At 48.9% G+C, this 20,302-nt stretch overlaps 1 protein-coding gene across 5 annotated transcripts in view; it reads left to right on the forward strand.

Moving 5' to 3' along the window:
• The window catches only part of MTA3 (metastasis associated 1 family member 3), a 106,200-nt gene extending 92,416 nt beyond the window's left edge, over positions 1-13,784 (forward strand). For 3 of the 5 annotated variants that reach the window (XM_080914480.1, XM_080914481.1, XM_080914484.1), the window contains exons 17-18: positions 8,688-8,879; positions 10,453-13,784. In XM_080914480.1, coding sequence (XP_080770606.1) covers positions 8,688-8,845 — 158 coding nt within the window. In that variant the 3' untranslated portion in view covers positions 8,846-8,879; positions 10,453-13,784. Of the gene's footprint in view, positions 1-4,574; positions 4,807-8,687; positions 8,880-10,452 lie in introns of those variants that run through there. The other 2 variants (XM_080914483.1, XM_080914482.1) reach the window with 2 other exon arrangements.
• Positions 13,785-20,302: the final 6,518 nt, after the last annotated feature.

Genomic DNA, 20,302 nt, shown 5'->3' on the forward strand with positions numbered 1-20,302 from the left:
AAGTAAATATATTTTTAAAAGGACACCTCATAATCCCTGCTTGAGGAAGACCAATTTCTGGGACCTTCCAGCCATCTAGTCTGGCCTACTTGGTGAGTCCCAGGTCACCATCTCAAACAAAACAAAACAAAACAAAAACCAAAAATAGGCAGCACCTAAGGAGCAAGACCCAAAGTTGGCTTCTGGTCCATACGTGCACACACGCACGCGCGCGCGCACACACACACATACACACACACACACACACACACACACACACGGATTAGCTCTCCAGTGGGTAAGGTGGTGCACACCTGTGATCCCAGCATTTGGGAGATGAAGGCAAGGGAATCAGGAATCCAGGGCTGTCCTCTGCATAGTAGCAAGTTTGAGGACAGCCTGGACTATATAAGATCCTATCACAAAAGAAAGAAAAGAAAAAAGAGAGGAAAGGGAGGAGGACTTGGAAATAGCTATTAAAGGTTTATTTGAAAGAATAAAGCTAAGATATCAACCATTTGTAGTTTATGTGAGTTATATATTATATCTAAATTAAATGTCAGCTTCTTTCTGATGACTACATCACTAATAGTTTTATTCATCAACTATTTCATCCATGTGTTTAATGAATTTGGGTCATTTTCACCACCACTTTCTCCCCTTCCCACTGAGCCCCTCTACCCCTTCCCACTGAATCCCCTCCACTTCCCACTGGATCCCCTCCACTTCCCACTGGATCCCCTCTTCTTCCCACTGGATCCCCTCTACTTCCCACTGGATCCCCTCTTCCCACTGGATCCCCCCACTTCCCACTGGATCCCCTCCACTTCCCACTGGATCCCCTCTTCTTCCCACTGGATCCCCCCTTCCCACTGGATCCCCCCTTCCCACTGGATCCCCCTTCCCACTGGATCCCCTCCACTTCCCACTGGATCCCCTCTTCTTCCCACTGGATCCCCCTTCCCACTGGATCCCCTCCACTTCCCACTGGATCCCCCCTTCCCACTGGATCCCCCTTCCCACTGGATCCCTCCTTCCCACTGGATCCCCCTTCCCACTGGATCCCCCTTCCCACTGGATCCCCCCTTCCCACTGGATCCCCTCCCCTTCCCACTGGATCCCCCCTTCCCACTGGATCCCCTCCACTTCCCACTGGATCCCCCCTTCCCACTGGATCCCCCTTCCCACTGGATCCCCCCTTCCCACTGGATCCCCCTTCCTACTGGATCCCCCCTTCCCACTGGATCCCCCCTTCCCACTGGATCCCCCCTTCCCACTGGATCCTCTCCTACTTCTTTGTCTTTTGTATTTTTGTGACCCAGTAAGTTTAATTAGCAATGCCTGCAAGAGCATGAATGGACATGGCCCCATCTTATGCAGATAACCAAAACCACTTGGAGTTCATGAGTATGATGGCCGTGCCGTATGTATACATATGGATTGAACTTAGGCCTTGTATAAACTATGCAGGTGCTCCGCCCTAAGCTCCTTGCCCAGCTACGTTCACTTCTTACCTCAGAGTGCAACTCTCCTGAGGTGACTCAGGGACTCAGTGCTCTTTACTTACCCGCCCAGCTACAGAGGACGCTGAGGTAGATCTAAGTTATGTTCCCTCGCATATTTGCACATTAAAGGGTGTGATATCTCTACAAAGAAATTGCCTTTGATTACTTAATTGCCAGGAACAGTAAAGCCCGGAATTCCATTTCTAGAGAGGCTTGCTTGCAGGCCTGTATAATTAGAAGCCGACAGCAGAGGGAAGGGACATCGAGATCTTCAGACAGCAGAGGATTTCTCACAGTGAAGACTAAAATTGAAAAATAAATCCAGAAAAGAGAGAGCAGATGGGCTGAGTAAGCCTCCTGACCTCCTCAGCAGATGGACTCCTCCCACCCCTGAGCTGCTGGCGTCTCGGTTGGCTCAGTGACCTTTCTTTACCCTGCCTTGATTGCGTGCTATGGCTTCACCTTGGGGACCTGGAGGAGAAGTCCTGCTGTGGACTGATGCTGTGCACTGGGTCACAGCCAGAGGTGCCCAAGCCTTCAGAATGGCATGGCTACTGTCCCAGGGTTAGTGAGTAAGATTCAGTGTGCCAAGAAAACCGCAACAGGCCCAGGAAGAGAGGTGGGGTGGAGCTGGGGCAGCCAGGCAGGAAAAGTGATGAATCGTGTAATGTCTCCATTTCAATCCTCTCTCCTCTGGCTTATTTCCCCTGGGGCATGCTGATATGCGGTAGATTGTTCTTTATCATCCGAACTGAGTGATGTTTCCCTAACTCTCCCATGGAGAGGACGTCTACTGCCAATGGCTCTCCGAGTACAATATTATGATCTGGGATGTGGAAGGTGTCCTTCCGATGATTTGTTTCTGGCATCAACAATCCAACAGGTCCGACTGTTGGCGTCTCAGCTCTGGGAAACAGGTGGTGGTGAGGGCCACCATACCAGTGTTGGAGCTCTGGGGCTGCATCTGCTGTCTTCACAAATGCCAATAAAGACAGTCTGCCAGGGGCAGGGGATGGCTCGCCCAGGCACGCTTGGGCCCCGCTGCCTTCTGTCAGCAATTTTAGACCACGGTTTTCTTTTTGAATGTTCTAAGACATTATTTATGAAAGAAAGTCAGGTTTCTTTAGATTCACCTCTGGTCTCCTAGTCATAGTGTAGTGTCATACCTTGGCTAAATATATATATATTTATAAACCCTGTATTTAAAAGACATTATTTGCGTCTGGGGCTATAGCTCAGTTGGCAGAGGGCCTACAGACCCTGGAGGTAATCTCTATCATTCCACAGTCTGGTTGTGGTGGCACACACCTGTAATCCCAGCACTTGGGGGGTCGAGGCAGGAGGATCAGGAGTTCACGATTGACCATACAGCAATTTAAAGAGCAGGGCTAACTTCTGCTAGCGTGGCACAGCGGTGGAGTGCTTGCCTGCTGTGCACGTGGAACGGTCCAGGCACCAGCAGTGCAGTATAAAGGGTCAGTGAGTGGGGTGTCAAATGTGTTAGAGGGCTTGAAGGCTACTCCTTCACTGTCTGGGGACCAGAGATGTTTCCTCAGCCTAAGAAGCCACAGGGGTAAGGGTTGTAAGGCATTAGCCACGATTAACCAGCAACCTGGTACTTTTGAATGTCTGGAAGAATCCCAGATTGGACTTTCCCAATAGCACATTTTCTCCCAGAGAACACTTGTCTATCTCTGGAGGAAATACTAGCGTGTTCCCAAGAGACCTAACTGGAGGTCCTGGGAGGGTGACAGATGTCCATGGTAGTTAGTGGAGTCCTTAGCTGTGAGGGCCCATGCTGACTTCTTCAATTAAATGTCGTTGTTGTTTACCTGCAGATGCTTTTCAAAGCCTTTAAAACCAATCTGTCTCTGGATTTTCCCATTTCATTAACCCGTAGAGGGTAACCTTCCTGAAGGAATAGTAAACCTCCAGCTAGACGCTTAGATGTTTGGAAATGCAAAGAAGACAAAGGAAGGGAAGGGATTTAGTTTCTTTAAGGCTTACCAGGTTAGATTCACTATTGAAGATTGGGCACAAATGTTCAAGAAGCCTTCAGGGTATCAGTACTAGATCATTTTTGGGTTATGCTGTTGTTGTTGTTGTTTGAAGGCAGGGTTTCTCTCTGTAGCCCTGGCTGTCCTGGGTAGACCATGCTGGCCTCAAACTCAGAGATCCACCTGTATCTGCCTCCCAAGTGCTGGGATTAAAAGTGTGCACCACCATGCCTGGCTTGTTTATTTTTATCTTTTTATGTATATGAGTGATTTGCTTGCATGTGTGTATGTGCACCATGTTTGTACCTCATGCCCGGGGAGGCCAGAAGAGGTAACAGATTCCCTTAGGACTGGAGTTAGAGATGATTGAGTCACTGTGTAGGTGCTGGAAACTGAACTGGTGTTCTTGACAAGAGCAGTGTTTGTGAGCTTTCTCAGTCTCTCAGTTTTGAATCTAGATGCCTCAGTAAATAAAGACCTACCTCAGAAACCAATGTATAAAAGCTCTTCCTCAGAGATCTCCCAGGATCTAGCAAGGAAATAGGGAAAACTTTCTGCCTTAGTTTCCTTTTCTGTCACTTTATTAAAATACCTGACCCCTCCCCCCCAAAAAAAATCATAAGGGAGAGAAGGTTTATTTGGCTCACAGTTCCAGGATATAGTTCACCATGGTGAGGAGGTCAAAGTGAATGCTGAGCCCCTTTTCTATAATTATATAGTCGAGGATCCTGGCCAGGGGATGGTGTCGCCCACAGTGGGCAAGTTTTCTCACTGCAGTTAATACAGCCATGCAATCCCTGACATGTGCATGCTTAAGGTCCTCCTCTTTCTGGAACACTGTTTCAACTTAACTTTCCAATAATTTTGTCTGTCTTCCCATTAGTGTGTCAGTTTTTGTTTCATGTATTTTTTAAATTCTGTTGCTGCATGTGTGTATAAATGTATATGTAACTTTTATGTCTTTTTTACCACTATGAAGTGACCCTCTTTATCAGTGTTAATACTGCTTATCTAGTAGTCTACTTTTTCTAATATCAGTATGACCATATCACTTTTCTTTCTTTTTTTCATCTCTTCTAAAAATTGTTTTTAGGGCCAGAACGATGGCTAAGCAGGTAAAGGCGCTGCCACCAAGCCTGTGACCTGAGTTTGATCCCTGGGACCCTCATGATGAAAGGAGAGAACCGACTCCTACAAGTGCCCTCTGACCTCCACACGTGCACTGTGGTACGCACATGCTTACACACACACACACACACACATACACACACACACACATTAATAAAATGTAATGAAATTTTATAAAAATATAAAAAATATTTAAAAATAATAAAATGTAATGAAAATTGTCTTTAGGCATTTGTTTTGTTTTTGCACCATTAGAAATCAAACCCAGGACCTCGTGCGTGTTAGACCCCTGAACTAGCCCAGCCCCCAGCTTGCATTTGTTGTTCTTTTCAATTTTCAGGGTTGAACCCCAGTCCTTCTGCGTGCTGGGAAGGTGCTCTTTCCTTCTTTCTCTTTCTCTAGCGTGTTCTTCTTCTTTTCCAGACAGTCTCACCATGTGGCCCAGGTCGGCCTCTGACTCGACCCTCCTGCTCAGTTCTTTTAAATGAGCCTTTTCTAATTAAAATCGGAGTGAAATGGATCAAACAGCATCTCTAAAGCCTGTGTGCACTGCCCCATCACAGCTTTGAAAGTCCCAGAAAGTGATATTCTCCAAATTAATTCGTTTTTAGGACAGGGTCACCGTAGCCTTGGCTGGCCTCAAACTCACATAGGACCACCTGCCTCTGTATCCTGAGCTGAGATCAAAGGTGTGTGCCACGCTTGGCCATCTAGTCCTTTTATAATACTTATTTATTTACTTACTTATTTTTAGATAGGGTCTCACGGTGCAGCCCTGGCTTGCCTGGGCTGGAGAGATGCTGGCCAGAATTTACAAAGATCCAATGGCCTTTGCCTCTGGGGTGCTGAATCAAGGGTGTATCCATTTATATTTCTAAAATACAACATAGGGGCACCCCTGCCTGTAATCCCAGCAAGCACTCAAGAGTCTGAGACCGGCAGATCATGAGTTCAGGGCAGGTCTGCGCACATGTCGATTTCAAGGACCGTTTGAGTTATATAGTGAGACCCTGTCTCTGGATAAAGTGAAACACCACACGGTCACTCTTTCTATAGCTTCTTCAACATATTTACAGCAGGCAATGTGATTCCATGTGTGGTCCTTCTTACAGCTTGATCTCACACTTATGTCCCACTGACATTTTTCTTTTGATTATTGGTTTCATCTCCCTGTCTCCCCTCTTTGAAACTTAAAATACAAGTCACTGTGAATGGCCGGCTATAAAGACTCCAACTTCCATTTCTTCTGCCATATCCTGAATTTTGCTCTAGCAAGTGGTTAGATTGTAAAATCACTTTGATCTTTAATTCTTCCTTTTTCCATTTCTGTGTGGCAGGGGAAGGAGGTGCATTTGTCTGTGTGCATGTTTGCATGTGTCTATGTGCATGTTTGCATGTATCTGTATGTATGTTGGCATGTGTCTTATGCATGTTTGCATGTATCTGTATGTATGTTGCCATGTGTCTTATGCATGTTTGCATGTATCTGTATGTATGTTGGCATGTGTCTATGTGCATGTTTGCATGTATCTGTATGTATGTTGGCATGTGTCTTATGCATGTTTGCATGTATCTGTATGTATGTTGGCATGTGTCTTATGCATGTTTGCATGTATCTGTATGTATGTTGGCATGTGTCTATGTGCATGTTTGCATGTATCTGTATGTATGTTGGCATGTGTCTTTGTGCATGTCTGCATGTATCTGTATGTATGTTGGCATGTGTCTTATGCATGTTTGCATGTGTCTGTGCATGTTTGCATGTGTCGGTGTATGTTGGCATGTGTCTTATGCATGTTTCCATGTGTCTGTGCAGGTTTGCATGTATCTGTATGTATGTTGGCATGTGTCTTATGCATGTTTGCATGTGTCTTATGCATGTTTGCATGTGTCTGTGCATGTTTGCATGTGTCGGTGTATGTTGGCATGTGTCTTATGCATGTTTCCATGTGTCTGTGCAGGTTTGCATGTATCTGTATGTATGTTGGCATGTGTCTTTGTGCATGTTTGCATGTATCTGTATGTATGTTGGCATGTGTCTTATGCATGTTTGCATGTATCTGTGTGCATGTTGGCATGTGTCTTTGTGCATGTCTGCATGTGTGGTGACTTACGATGCATGTGCTATGAAGGCAGAGGTTGGTGTTAAGAATCATGACTACTCTTCCACCTCACCAAGGCCAGGTCTCTCAGTCCAGCCCACTGTGACGAGTCTTGCTAACCAGCTTGCTCTGGGAATCCTCATCTCTCCCTTCCAAGGCTGGGATTACAGGCAGGCCACCATGCCCGCCTGGCATTTGTGTGAGTTCAGAGATACATTTTCATCCCCATGCATGAGTGGTAAGCTCTTTAACCAGAGTTGTCTCTCCAGCCCTGATCACTGTGATCCTGTGGAGACTTAGTTTAAAGCAGCAATTCCTAAGCTGTGTCACGACCCCTGTGAAGGGCCACCAGAAAGCACACATTTATAATGTGAATTATAGCAGTAGTGAAATTACAGTTATGAAGTAGCCATTAAAATAATGTATGGCTGGGGGTCACCACAACATGAGAAATTGTATTATGGGATGCAGTGTTAGGAAGGTTGACAACTACTGGTTTAAAGATTTGAGGTCTTGGGATTTGCTTAGCTTCATGGGTTTTCAGTGGAAAAATCATGTTGACCCAGCCCCTGTAAACTGGTAGAAATTAATCTCCGAGTTATACCTTCCCAGCACAGGTGACTGCTAACATCCCTCTTGGGTCACCAAACCCTCCCTGACATTTTCAGGCTCTGGAGCCTCCTCTGCCCTTACCAGTGAGAAACGAGCCTATGATCTGGGGATGGGTAAGACTATCTGAGGACCCCCTGAGCCTCCTTCTTTTCAAGGTCTTCTCAGTTCACAACAGCAGACAACCTGACACCTCAGACTCCACCTCCAATGGCTCATTAGAGTTAGACTACAGCTTTCTGCCTGAGCAGGTTCCTGTCTTCCATTGCTCTCAGGAAAGGCAATGGCTGAGCATCCCTCACTTAGCCCCTTCCCGCTTTGTCCTAGGCCGACAGCTTCTTCATTGCCTCCAAACAGTTGTTTTAATACTTTGCCCAAAATTGATTGGCTGGGGAGTTAGTCTAATATAAATTAACGAACCATTGCAAGAAGCAGAATTCCACCCTTCCATCCTCTCCACCTCAGTTTTCAAGAAAGGAAAGGAAAGGAAAGAAGGAAGAAAGGAAGGAAGGAAGGAAGGAAGGAAGAAAAGAAAAGAAAACCTTACTGTTCTTACTTTATGTAAACTCTTCTCAGAGGACACTGATAATGTCGTGGTTTTTATGTTTGCTCTCTAGCATTTGTGTTAGAGATTTTTCTCCTTGTGACCTTTATTTAAGGACACTTAGGGCTGGGTGGGCTTGCCTATGGTAAGACCCTGGGTTCTGCAACACTCCAGGATATAACAGCAACACGTTGGTATGGTGAGTCTGAGCGGTCGCTGGGTGTCTCCAGAGGTCAGTACCTTGATGATGCCCTCCTCAGGCCCCCAGAGTCTTCTTCCTGTGACTTCCTCAGAGGTCATGTGTGTAGCTGCCTGCATTCTGGAAGCTCACTGGGAAGATGGCTGGCTGGAGGGTCTCACCCACTTGACCTGTCAGGTGTGCTTGGTACCTGGTGGAACACAGACAGTGCCCATGGACCCGGGCTGGTGAGAGCCTGCTTCTCCAGACATCTACAACTCATCTCCTTTGCTTCAGTCTTCCTCCTCTGATTCCTGGTATCATTTTCGGAGCCCTTCGGTCAAACTGGGCTCTCAGCTTTCCTGCCAGCCTCAAGTCTAGCTTTCAGACATATGTGTCTCAGTGTGAGAGAGTGTGTGTGTCCATGTGTTCACGAGTGTGTGTGGGTGTGTTTATGCACTCATGCATACGTATATGTCCGACCACACATATGAAGGTCAGGACAACTCCTTCCACTGTCTGGGTTTAGGGATCGAACTCGGGTCACCAGGCTTGCATGCAAGCACCTTTTACCTCCTGAGCCAGCTCACTGGCCCAAGTCTAGTTCTCTTACACGCATAGTCTCACTCACCATCTGCTTTCCAGCCTCCAAGATTCGGATGGTGAATTCTCTGATTTTCGGAAGGGGAGGACATGAACTCAGAAGCCTGCAACTAGAAACTGTAAAAGAGATTGCTTTTGTGGCACCGGTTGATCAGAGGGCAGAGTCTCCAAATCCACGGGCTTCAAGTACTTCTGAGTAGTCAAACCAATAGGGAACATTTTACAGAAAACAAAGTAAGTGCTTGGGTTCAGAGTTAGTGGCAACCAAAGTGGCCGGCATAGATGGACACATTTGCACATGAGCAAAAAGATAAATGGCTCAGGCTGCCTCTGGCCTTAGGAAGAGACCTGGGAGTTAGACCTTTCCCTGGGGCCACGTGTTATTACTGCTATAACTAATATCTGGGGTCCTGAAGGCACCTGCTGTTCTTGCTTCAGTGATGTGCAGTGGAGTTGGGGACAGTCTGGGCAGGCAAGAGTGAAGTGAATTGTGAAGGCTGATTGGGAACTGGGACTCCGCTACTCTGATAAAGAGAGGTAGCCTGTCTCTGAGCCAGTGGGGAAGCAGGTTTGCGCCTGGACTCCAAAGCCTGAGCTACCAGCAGGACAGGGTTGCTCTGAAACCCAACCAGGCGAGTTTAAGCAAAAACATTACCATGGTAGGTCAGAAACGCGGCCTCTGCGTACTGTGTTCAAACAGGTTCTATCTCTCCACAGACAAGGGAATAATGCTCTCTCCTCCCCCACCAGAGGGGAGGGAGCCGACTTCTGAAACGTACTGGCACACTCAACCCAGACATTGAAAGAAGCCATTGTACTTTTATCAGACCGTTGATAGACTATGGGCCTGGATGGAGAATGGGAGGCTCAGTGGAATGGAAAAACCTGAGTTAAGCTCTGAGTTCAAATCTTGGCTCTGTGGTGTCCTCACTGCATGGCCTTAACCAAACCCTCAACCTTTCTGATCTTCCTATGGTTCTGACAAAGCAGTCACATGACATACAAGACCAGGAAAGCAGCTCTTGATTGACTCTTGAAGTAAATTTGAGCCTTTAACACCTCTGGTGAGCCCCCACTGGACACCAGTCTGTACACACATGCCCACCCCTGTTCCCAAAAGTCTCACAAAGTGACACTTTAACTGCGCTCCGTCCTTAGTCCCTCAGGATGGATCGGGCCTGTATGGGTGGACATTTTGGTTCTGTCTAGGCTGCAGTGGATTCTGGGAGAGCGTGTCTGAGTAATCTATTCCATCTCAGTATCCTCCATATCCTGCTGTGTAATGGAAGACAGCAGTGACAACGCTGGCAGCCGTGTCTGCTCTTCTGTCACAAGTCTGGACGCACAGAGTTGACATTAGGGAAGGAGAGGGGCGTGGCACCCGTTCTGGCCCTGCGACACTAGGAGTTAACGCTCACTCTCTTCCAGGGTGAGCTCATGAGTGTCAGCATCATGGTCATTACAACCGCTGGAGGCAGTGTGGGCTACTCCTCCCAGCTCGGTGCGCGCCTCATCCCTCCAAACCGGCCAGAAGTTCTGCGAGATCTGTGGATGAACGCAGAACCAGTGGCCTGGGGTGCAGTAGCTTCACCAGCAGCCACTGCACCATCTTTGGTGTCCCTTGGACATTTTCTTGACCTACGTGAACATTCCCTCTGGTCTATCCCTAAACTACACTGTGAGCCTTCCTTTCCCTGCCAGACACCATGTTGGTGTGGAGCTTCTGCCCCCACCCTCAAGCCCCGACTCTCAGTTTGCTTCCGATGTTAAATTGTTTAGCTTTGATCTTGTTTCTCCCCTTTTCCAGAACTTACCTGCTGTGTGTCAGACTGAACTATCCCCATTCCACCCTGTACTTCAAGACCTGCTACTGTCCCGCTGGTGGTCACAGCCATGCCTGGAAAGGAGGCGGCCCCTTCAATGGGAGAGCTCTGTGTGCACCCCTTGGAAGCCCGATGGGGCAGGGAAGAAACTGTTGGAGCACACAATCCGGGTCTGTGACTCCATGTGTGACCAGTGGCGCCTCGCTTCCCAGAGACCTTGCTGTTCCAGAGTGGACCTGTCTGCGAACTGAGGCAGGAAGCTTCTAGCCGCCTGGCTTCCCAGTGCCCAGTTCCTAGATGCAGCTGGCTTAGCCATGGAGGCTACTGAGAGCCCAGAGCCCCACTGCATGTGTCTACCCTACTGTTTCATGTGAAGCTATGTACAGGAGAGACACGGCATCTTTCTGATTGGCTGCTCCTTCAGAATGTGCCAATGTTTCTGCATTTGTAATATTTCCCTGTCCTTGCTGTTGTATCTCTTGGCTTTTTCTCAACAGGCCATCTTTCTTTCCTGTCTGCATCCTGCACAGGGTTTGCTCCCGTCCTCTGTGGAGCCGGAGGGTCTGGGGAGCAGAAGGTTCTTGACCTTGGCCGACCTGTGAGTGACTCTCAGCATCTGTTTAGTCACTGGAGCGAAGCTGGGGTTGAATTGGTTTGCCTTCAGTCGTGTAGAGTTCCCCAGAGAGCAGGTGTTGATCGTGCCAAGCGTGTATGCATCACTGTGACAAGCTGTTGGCTTACTGCCCTCTTCTCTTATAGCTCACAAAGACCTGGAACTGGGGTGGAGGGCTCCCATAGTGAGTCACAGAGCTCCCCATTTTATTTTAAGTAGACTCTGGTGGGCCTGAGGGGTGGGGTAAAGGTTGGGGATCCTCTCTGTAGATATGAGTCTATGTAGATAGATGGCTTTGTGTCCCCCACTCTGGGAGTTCAGTGTCTTTGTGAGAGTCTGTGCTGACATCCCAGGAGACCTGTCTATTTTACTGCCCTGAATACCAGCCTTCAGTGACATCCCAGATGGCTCCTCCGCCAGCCTCTACACTTAGCTGCAGTCACCAAAGTAACTCCCTAAGCAGAGGACATGGCCACCTCTCCATTAGCAGGGACAAGCCACGGAGCACAGAATCCCAGTACTGTAGTACATGAACCCTGCAGCCACCTTGGGGCCTGTGTCTTAAAGCGGCTGGGTAGCTAATAGGAGGCACTCCAAATAGGTTGTTGCAAGACAGGGTGGCCACAGCTGGAACTTAACCCCAAGAAGAGTAAATTGTCACAAATAATGGCATCTAGAAGTTTGTGTTCCATGCAGCAGAAAGGAGGGGTGTGTGGCTGAGAATGACCAACTGCCTTGTCCCCTCCCAGAGTTCCCTGAGGAAGTACATGTCCCCACCACTGCTGGGCCATGGCTTGGGGCCCTGCAAGCAGTGCCTGGGTGGGGGGGGGGTGCCCCATGAAACAGGTGCAGGGGCTGCCTTAGCACCCTGTCAGCAAAGACCCAAAAGAAGGAGGAGCTGGCCTTTGGGGTATTGTCCTAGTTAGGGTTTTATTACTGTGACACAGTGATCAAGGAGACCCTTATAAAGGAAAACAAAGCATGGCAGCCTCCAGGCAGACATGATGCTAGAGAAGGAGCCGAGAGTTCTACATCTTGATCCACAGGCAATAGAAGCAGATTCTGTAGCACACTGGCATAGGAGACCACTAAAGCCCACCCCTCCCCCACAGTGACATACTCCCTCCAACAAGGCCATATCTCCTGGGTTTATGTGGCACGTAGTCACAGGGAGAAATGCTTGCCTCCCTGTTTACATTCCTCTTCTTCTTTTTAAAAATTTATTCTTTTACGAGTACACTGTTGCTGTCCCCAGACACACCAGAGGAGGGCATCAGATCCCCTCACAGATGGCTGGTTGCTGGGACCTGAACCCAGGACCTCTGGAAGAGCAGTCAGTGCTCTAACCACTGAGCCATCCCTCCAGCCCTGCTTTCCTCTTCTACCCTGGCATATCATGAGTGACAGTTTCATCATGCCAACGTTCAGTCCCCCTGACTGCTAAGGTTTCAGAGGCCCGGGGGACCTGGAGAAGGGCCTCGCCAGGGACGGCAGCGGCACAGGCCTGTCCTAGCCTGGATCAGTTACCTTCAGGAAAAGCACAGCTCATTTTGAGCCCCATGCATCCAGAATGTTCTTTCTCACCTTGCTTGTGAGAGTTGGCTCTTGCAGCCTCACCCTCCCCAACACATAACTTAAGCTTCCCCCGGATAACTGGGAAACCAAAAACACCGCAGGAACGTTCCAGGGTGAATAAGATGGGTTCCAGGGGACCTGGTCTCCTGTCTTTGCCCTTTTGAGCACTTGGTGTTGAAAGAGCTTCTCGCCACGGCCTCTCTGGGCACAGGATCAATGGCATGTCCCCACTGCACACTGAACAAGGTAGTAGTCAAGCCGAGGCTCTGCAGGCATAGGGTCATGCCAAGTCCCCTGGGAGGATCCCACGAAACTCTGCAAGGCACCCCTCCTGCCTTCAGACATCGCCACTACTCTGATAAACTGAGGACGTGCCAAGTGGGGAACTGAAGGAGGTTGCTGGAGGCTCCCACGGTTCTGCTTGTCTACGGCCCGGTGCCTCTCACTCAGAGCCCAGCCCAGAGAGCAGAACTTGTTTTTAGGGTTCAGAACGGAAGCAAGAACAGCAGGAGTGGGGAGCAGGGGCCAGATGTACACAGTAAGGAAGTCACGTGACTACAGGCCAGGGCCACTGTGAAGGAGCCAAGGCCATGAGGAGTCAGGGTGGGGAGGAAAACTCGGCCTCTTCCTCCTGCCCTCTGGATTTCTGGGGTGCCTCCCACCAGCTGGCTCTACCCTGGGAGTCTGTGGGCTCAGCAGACAGCAGGGGAGAGGAGGAGAGGGCTGATGAAGAGCAGCCCTGGGGCAGGGGTGTCCCTGTTGCTCTTCAGAGTGTGGCTGCTCCTCCTCCGCAATGCTAAGACCTTGGGGAAGGAGGCAGAGGAGTGGCCTGCTTGGACTTGTAGATTGTTTTCATTCTTCTGGGGAGGAAGGAGCTTTTCTGGGAGGGAAAGCCGTCCTTCATAGTTGACCCTGCTCTGCTTTGGAGGAATTTGCCCACTAAAGCTCCCTGCCTTGTGCTCCCCTCTAGAAAGCCACACCCTGGTTCTGTGTACACCCCTGCCTGATCCTCTCCTCCCAGACTCCTCCAGTCTCTGGTCCCCCGCCATGAGCACTAACCAGAGCAGGCCTCAGTGCTCGGGAAGCTCCCCCATGCCAGTGTGGCCTGTCTGTCTGTAGGAGAGGCCATCTATCTGTCAGTTTGTATTGTGTTTCCAATAAATTTCTGGAAATCATGCCTAGTGTCATGATGTCCTTCCCAGGGCTCTCCTCTCTCCCTCCCTCTCCCCTTCTCCCCCTCTCTCTCCCTCTCCCCAGACTTTGGTGTCTGGGGGAACCCCATTCAAAGGACATTGTGCCTCTTCCTGCATGCAGGGTCTAGGAGAGGTAACAACAGGTCACCCCCAAACTCTCAGCAACCTATCTCCAGGGTTGAATGCTCTGTTACTGTCTCACAAACCACATCCTGAGAACGTGGTGGTTTCAGGAAGCTGTGTCCCCAAATAAGTGCCTTTGACTTTGTGCTATTTAGGTTGGGGGGGGGCAGGCAACAGGCACACCACACCCCATTCGTCACTCACAGGGCCACCCCTGCACTGCTGCGGCCAGTATTGAATCCTGGGGACCAACGCTGGGGTGCTTGGGAAGGTGCAGAGATGACTGCTGTGTCCCGGGCCCAGGGCTGCCCTGTCAGGTGACTTTTAGCACACTGCCTCAGTTACTCTGCCGCGGCAGTTTTAGGGAAAAGCACACACAAGACCCTCCCAGCCTGCATGCAGGACCCTCGTTTCTATGCAACAGATGGTTAAGAAGCAGAACTGGTGGGGACAGTTCATTTGTTGGGTTTGTCTAGGAATTGTTTAGTTTTTAAATATGTATTGTTATTGTTTTTTTTTGTTCAGGTATGCATGTGAGTATGTGTATAGGTATGTGGAGTCACATGTGCCATGGGACACATATGGAGGTCAGGAGACAACTCTCTGCCAGTTCCCTCCTTCTACCATGAAGGTCCTGAGGATAGAACCTAGATTGTTAGGTTGGTTGCAAGCACCCTACCTGAAGAGCCATCTCCTGACCCAGAACCAAGAGACACAAAAAGGGTTTCACACACACACACACACACACACACACACACACACACACACACACACACACGAGGGCATCAGATCTCATTACAGATGGTTGTGAGCTACCATGTGGTTGCTGGGAATTGAACTCAGGGCCTCTGGAAGAGCAGCCAGTGCTCTTAACCACTGAGCCATCTCTCCAGCCCTTTATGTCATTCTTAATTTCTGAATGAAAACTATAACAAAATTATATTCCACCTAAAATAACTATCTCACATACAACCACAAGCATTCCAACACCCCCACCACCACCAGAATAAGTACCAACAACCCCTGAGGAATACTTAGACTTTTAGTGACTATAACTTAGATACAGTGATATATATTTACACTTCATGTGAATATCATCTCAATGTTATATACTACATAAGAAAGTGAAACAAATACCTGCTTTGTAAATAAGCATTCTCTTATGCAATTATCTTATTTATTCATTGAGAATTTCATATATGTATACAATGTAACTTTATATCCACCTCCCTCTGGACATTGCCCCCAGCTTCATCTTCTTTTTCTCCCCGTGAGTCCAATCTGTGATGCCCATATGTGGACAGGTATGGGACCTCCCACTGGAGCAAAGGTAACCTGCCAGCAACCACACTCCCAAAGAGAAATGACATTCCGGGATCTGGAGAGATGTCTCAAGGGTTGAAAGCCCTGGCTGTTCCTACAAAGAGCCCACAGAGAAAAGCCTGTTACTTGGGTAGCTGGCTTCTGGCTGGAGTGAGCTAGGGGAGGCATCCATAGAAATCCAGAGGGCAGGAGCAAGAGGCCAGTTGATTCCCAGCACCCAAATGGCCACTAACAACCATGTCCAACTCCAGTTCCAGGGGGTCTGGCACCCCCTGCTGGTCTCTGTAGACAATGAACACACATGGCGCACAGATATACATTCAGGCAAGAGACTTACACACATTAAAAAAAAATCCAAAATAGTTTTAAAAGATTTACTTATTTATTTTATGTTTATGAGTACACTGTAGCTGTCTTCAGACACACCAAAGGAGAGTATCAGATCTCGTTACAGATGATTGTGAGCTACCATGCGGGAATTGAACTCAGGACCTCTGAAGAGCAGTAAATGTTCGTGACCACTGAGCCATCTCTCTAGCCCCCTAAAATATTTCTTTTAAAAAGAACAGAATAGAAAAACTACTTTCTCTTCCTTAGCTACCATCAACTGCTATTATCACATCATAAGCCCCTGACCCCATCCGTGTTGGAATTTTGGCCTTGTGTGAGTAAGCACAGCTACTGTGAGTTCATGTGTACAGTGGTCATGTTACATCCAAACAATACCACTTCACAGTGCTCCTCCCCTTCCTCTGGCCCTTATGAACCCTACTGTAAATACATTGCTGTGTCCTATTTAGGACAAAGCAGTTGCTTTTCCTTAGCACCCTGACCAGTTAGTTCTGTATCTCTGTGTTAGCCACTGCCCACCCACTGCAAAAAGAAGCTTTTCTGAGTAAGGCTGATGACCACCACACAAATCTATGGCTGTAACAATAAATATTATTGGCTTAGACTTTTCAAAATCTACTTTCATAAGGGTTCTTAAGTGCTTCGACCTCCCTTCTAGCCCACCACCCACCAGAGGTAGTGGAAAATCAGGCTATTAGGAAACAGGAATTGTGGAGCTGTTTAGAAATAGTTCTGTAGGGCGACTACAGTCTTCACTGTCAGCAGCCCAGTCCTCTAGCAAACACCAAACCTGAACCAGCAGCTACAGTGCTTCCCACTCGTCAATCACCACTCATGAATCAGCAATGGCGGTTTGATCCAGAAGAAACCATGGGGCTCCACTAGCCAATCAGCCCAAGTCCTTGGAAGCAGCAAGAAGCCACAGAAATATCACAAGTTCTTGGCTGAGTTACTCTCTACGAAGTCATAACAGGCGAAGATCAGAAACACAGTGCTAGGTAAGCTAGTGCAAGAGCCTCGTCATATTTATAATCTTTCTAAACATCACACATCCTCTCACCTGTGTATCTGCCTCACAAAACATAACTGAGTTCCCAAAGAAACCAGAAATTTCTACTTCAAAATATTTAGAAGGTAAGGTGATAACCTGCACAACCATTTAGCAAGACAACTGTAACAGGATCTACTCTAGAGCGTATGAGACCATGGCCCAGACAGCTTCTGATAGCAGGCATGAATCCTCTTCTCTTTCAAACACACCCCTTCCTGCTGTAGACAGGCTGAATTCACACACCTACTCCCTTTAGTTTACAGTAGAGTACCCAGACTTTGCAAGACTACCATTTACAAACCATAGGAAGTCACCCAACCTCTCTGTGCCTCAGAATTCACATCTGTAAAATGGGATAACAGTATCTGTCTCGGGGCTAAAAAAATTAGCCCATGTCTGATACTTAGACCAGAGCCTGGCACACGGTGTTTATTACAGTTAGCTCTTTCTCCCTCCCACCTCTGTTCTCTCCTCTCCCCTCCTCCTAAAACTAAATTTGATTTTTTTTTCTGGTCCTGTTCACAAGATGACAGAACACTCAAACCACCAAAACCTCAGTCCTCTGCTTACTTCACCTTGTCTCCCTTTACTGGCAAAAGAACCGAAAAGGAGAAGTGTGTCTCCATTACTTCAAATGTCATTAGTGCCCCAACCCATTACACTGCTTTATGGTTTCTCTTCTGCTCTGGCCCAACCACTCAGAGAGCTTGCTGTCAGTAAAGTCACTAATGACTGTCATCCCGTCTGAACGGCTTGAACACTCAGAGCTGCGGTCCCCTCCCCCCTCCCCCCTCGGCCCCGCCTTGACCTCCTTCCTGTCTATTCGGACACACTTAGACATTACTCCTAGCTGCCTCTCTCCACAGGCTGGCCTTGAACCCCTTGTCTTCCTGGGTGCTGGGGTGATGGGCATGTGCCGCCTCGCCCACCTTACAGCTTAGGTCCTGAAAGGCTTTTTGTTTTAAATATAGTACTGGTCAGGGCATTTTGAAATTGGGTGTCCATCCAAACGCTGGACACAGTAGGGTTGTCCCTGTGGACTTGCTTCCCTGTGGCTTGCCGTTGGGAGACACTGTGGAGAATGCTCTGCTCTTGCGCAAGGCACTTTCCCCTCATAAATGGTGGTTTCAGCTCATCCTTTCTAATGGAAATATCTTTACTTGGGCAGAGACTGCCTTCCCTAATGTTCTCTTTCTCTTGCTACAGCCTGTGTCTTCCATTTAAAGACTCCTTCTCGGCGCTTTTTCTGGGTCTTTCTTTGTGTGTGCCCCCTACCTGCAGGGGCTTTTAAGAGGCGAGTCTTGGCCCACTTTACTGTCTTACTGAGAAACGCATCCATTACCCTGCCTTCCCTCCCAGCTTGAGGACACTCCTGTATCTTGTTTCCACACTGTGCACTGAGGCTCGATCCCCTTCCCTGCAAAACAACTCGTCCACCAGAGTGGTTCTGAGCCCACCCATCACCAGCCCTTATCCCTGCTCAGCCCACCAGTGCCTGTGACCTCTGACCCTGTGCTCTTTGCTACGATCCTGTGTTCAGTCCTTTGCTGGAAATCGCAGCCGGAGGTCAAGGAGAGTGATCTGCTTCTGCTATGTGTGGCCAGTGGGAGGCTCAGTAAGTGTTTGGTGAGCATTGGTGACCACTGACCCCCTCCATTACCAGCTCCACTCATCCCCTTACACGGGAATCCTTGGAGGAAAGCAATGGATGCTGTTGTGTCGTGCCCTGGATAGGAACAGGTTACACCGGGAGAAAGCAAGAGGAGCTACAGAATGCTGGTCTCCATTTGTATCCTGTGGGCCAGAGCTCCAATATCTCCAGTTTACCTCACGCCCTCACACTGCCGCTCTCCTCCCTGTAAAAAGGGAGTGTTCTCCCTTCTTCCTCTCTCCTCTCCCTTGTCCTCTTCTTGCTCCTCGTGTGTACTTTCCTTCTCAGTCCTGACTCTGGCTTATTGCCATCTTCTCTCCTATAGTCGGCAAGGGTCAAGGGTCATGGTTCCTATCATTAAAATGGAGGAACAAGCTTAGAGAAAGGTAAACCTACCTGGCCAGACCAAGGGAGCCCCGCTTTCCCCAGGGAGGGTAGTCGTAGCCTCAGTAGGCTAGGGGTCCTTTAGAGAAGTCAGGCCTGGGGAGATTGGGGCAGGCAGCTGCAGGGCTGGCAAGCTCAGTGACAGCCAGAGAGTATGGCCAGAACTCCAGGGAGGCTCCAGGGCTGGCTAGGAGATGGATCCAGACCCTCCCCAGGAATTCTCTAAGGGCGGCCCAATGCCTGTCCTGGGCGTGCATCTGTGAGGGTATCCGGACATTGCTCTCACGTTAGTTTGGACTGGAGCAGCCAGCCAGCTCTAGAGCTGTTGGCATCAAGATCTCCAGGAGGAGGGCATAGAGACAGTGACATGAGGCCTCCCTCCAGCACCAGGGCTGCTCTAATCCTATAGAGCACACACCTGGGTAGACACCTGGAGGACAGGCACTCTGGGTGGCCAGCAATGAGTTTCTCTGGTGTGAATTTCCAGAGGTGTCAGCTGTTCTATAACGGGAGAGGCAGGTGACGTGGACATGTTCAGTGTCAGACTGAGATCAGCCTTCTGCTCCCTGGTAGGAGGCCTGCAGAAAGTGGCTCTACCAGGCTGGAAGAGCCAAGGGACTGGGCAGGTGGAGGAAAAGGCAGTGCAGACAGAAAGGCAGACAGGGCAGACAGGGGTGACCTGGAGGCTGGGCCGTGAGGCCCACAGCCTTCCTGCCACCTGGCTTTTCTCTGAGGTCACTGGTGAGTTTTCAGAAAACGGAAGTGGGTAGAGAAAACATACACACTACTTTCCAAATACGTGCATCCCATCGTCTCTCAGCTGCCCTCCCTCCTGCCTGCTTTCCTCTTTCTTTCTCTCCACTATCCCTCTCTCCTGGGCCTCTGTCCTGCTCCAACCCTTCATGATTCAAACGCGTCTAATATGGGCTGACCTCACCCCAGGGGGCTATGGAGAGGGAATTAGGTCCCATGTGAAAGATCTAGAACCCCGGAGAGCGGCAGCCCCACCCATAGTCCCCCAACTATCATCAGCGTCACAGTAGTAGTAAGGATCCTCTAAGGGGAAACGGTTTCCTTCTGGTTGGGAAAATGAACTCTCTGGCCTGGGGGAGACCTAGCATCCTAGCTAAGCAGGTCAATCAATCCCTTAGCTAGTCTGGCTAAGAAGGTAAGTATTCTTTAAGCCATGCTAAGGAGACAGGAGGTACATGTATCCCTTTGATGACTTGATGCTGTTTCCTTCCCAGAATTCCCATCCCCTAGTGCCTTTGGAGTTGCAGCGGGATTACTTCATTAAGTCTTTTCTTCCGGAAAGCTCGGCTCTCTTTTCTTCTTTCTACCACTGTTGTGAGCAACCTTTCACCAAAGCCCAGGCTTCCTCGATCTGCCTCTGAAGCATATCCCTTCTTTCCTTTTCGCTACATGTCCGGCCCAACTCAAACGGCAGCTGCTGAGATTTACAGCTTGCTTGCTTTGGGGGTTTTCTTCTAAATGCTAATAAAATTGCCCTCTGTAAAATCAGCTGCTGTCACCTTCATGAAGAGCTGTGAAGAGAAAATGAAGGTGACTG

The sequence above is a fragment of the Micromys minutus genome (genome assembly GCF_963924665.1).
Source record: "Micromys minutus genome assembly, chromosome: 3".
NCBI lineage: Eukaryota > Metazoa > Chordata > Mammalia > Rodentia > Muridae > Micromys > Micromys minutus.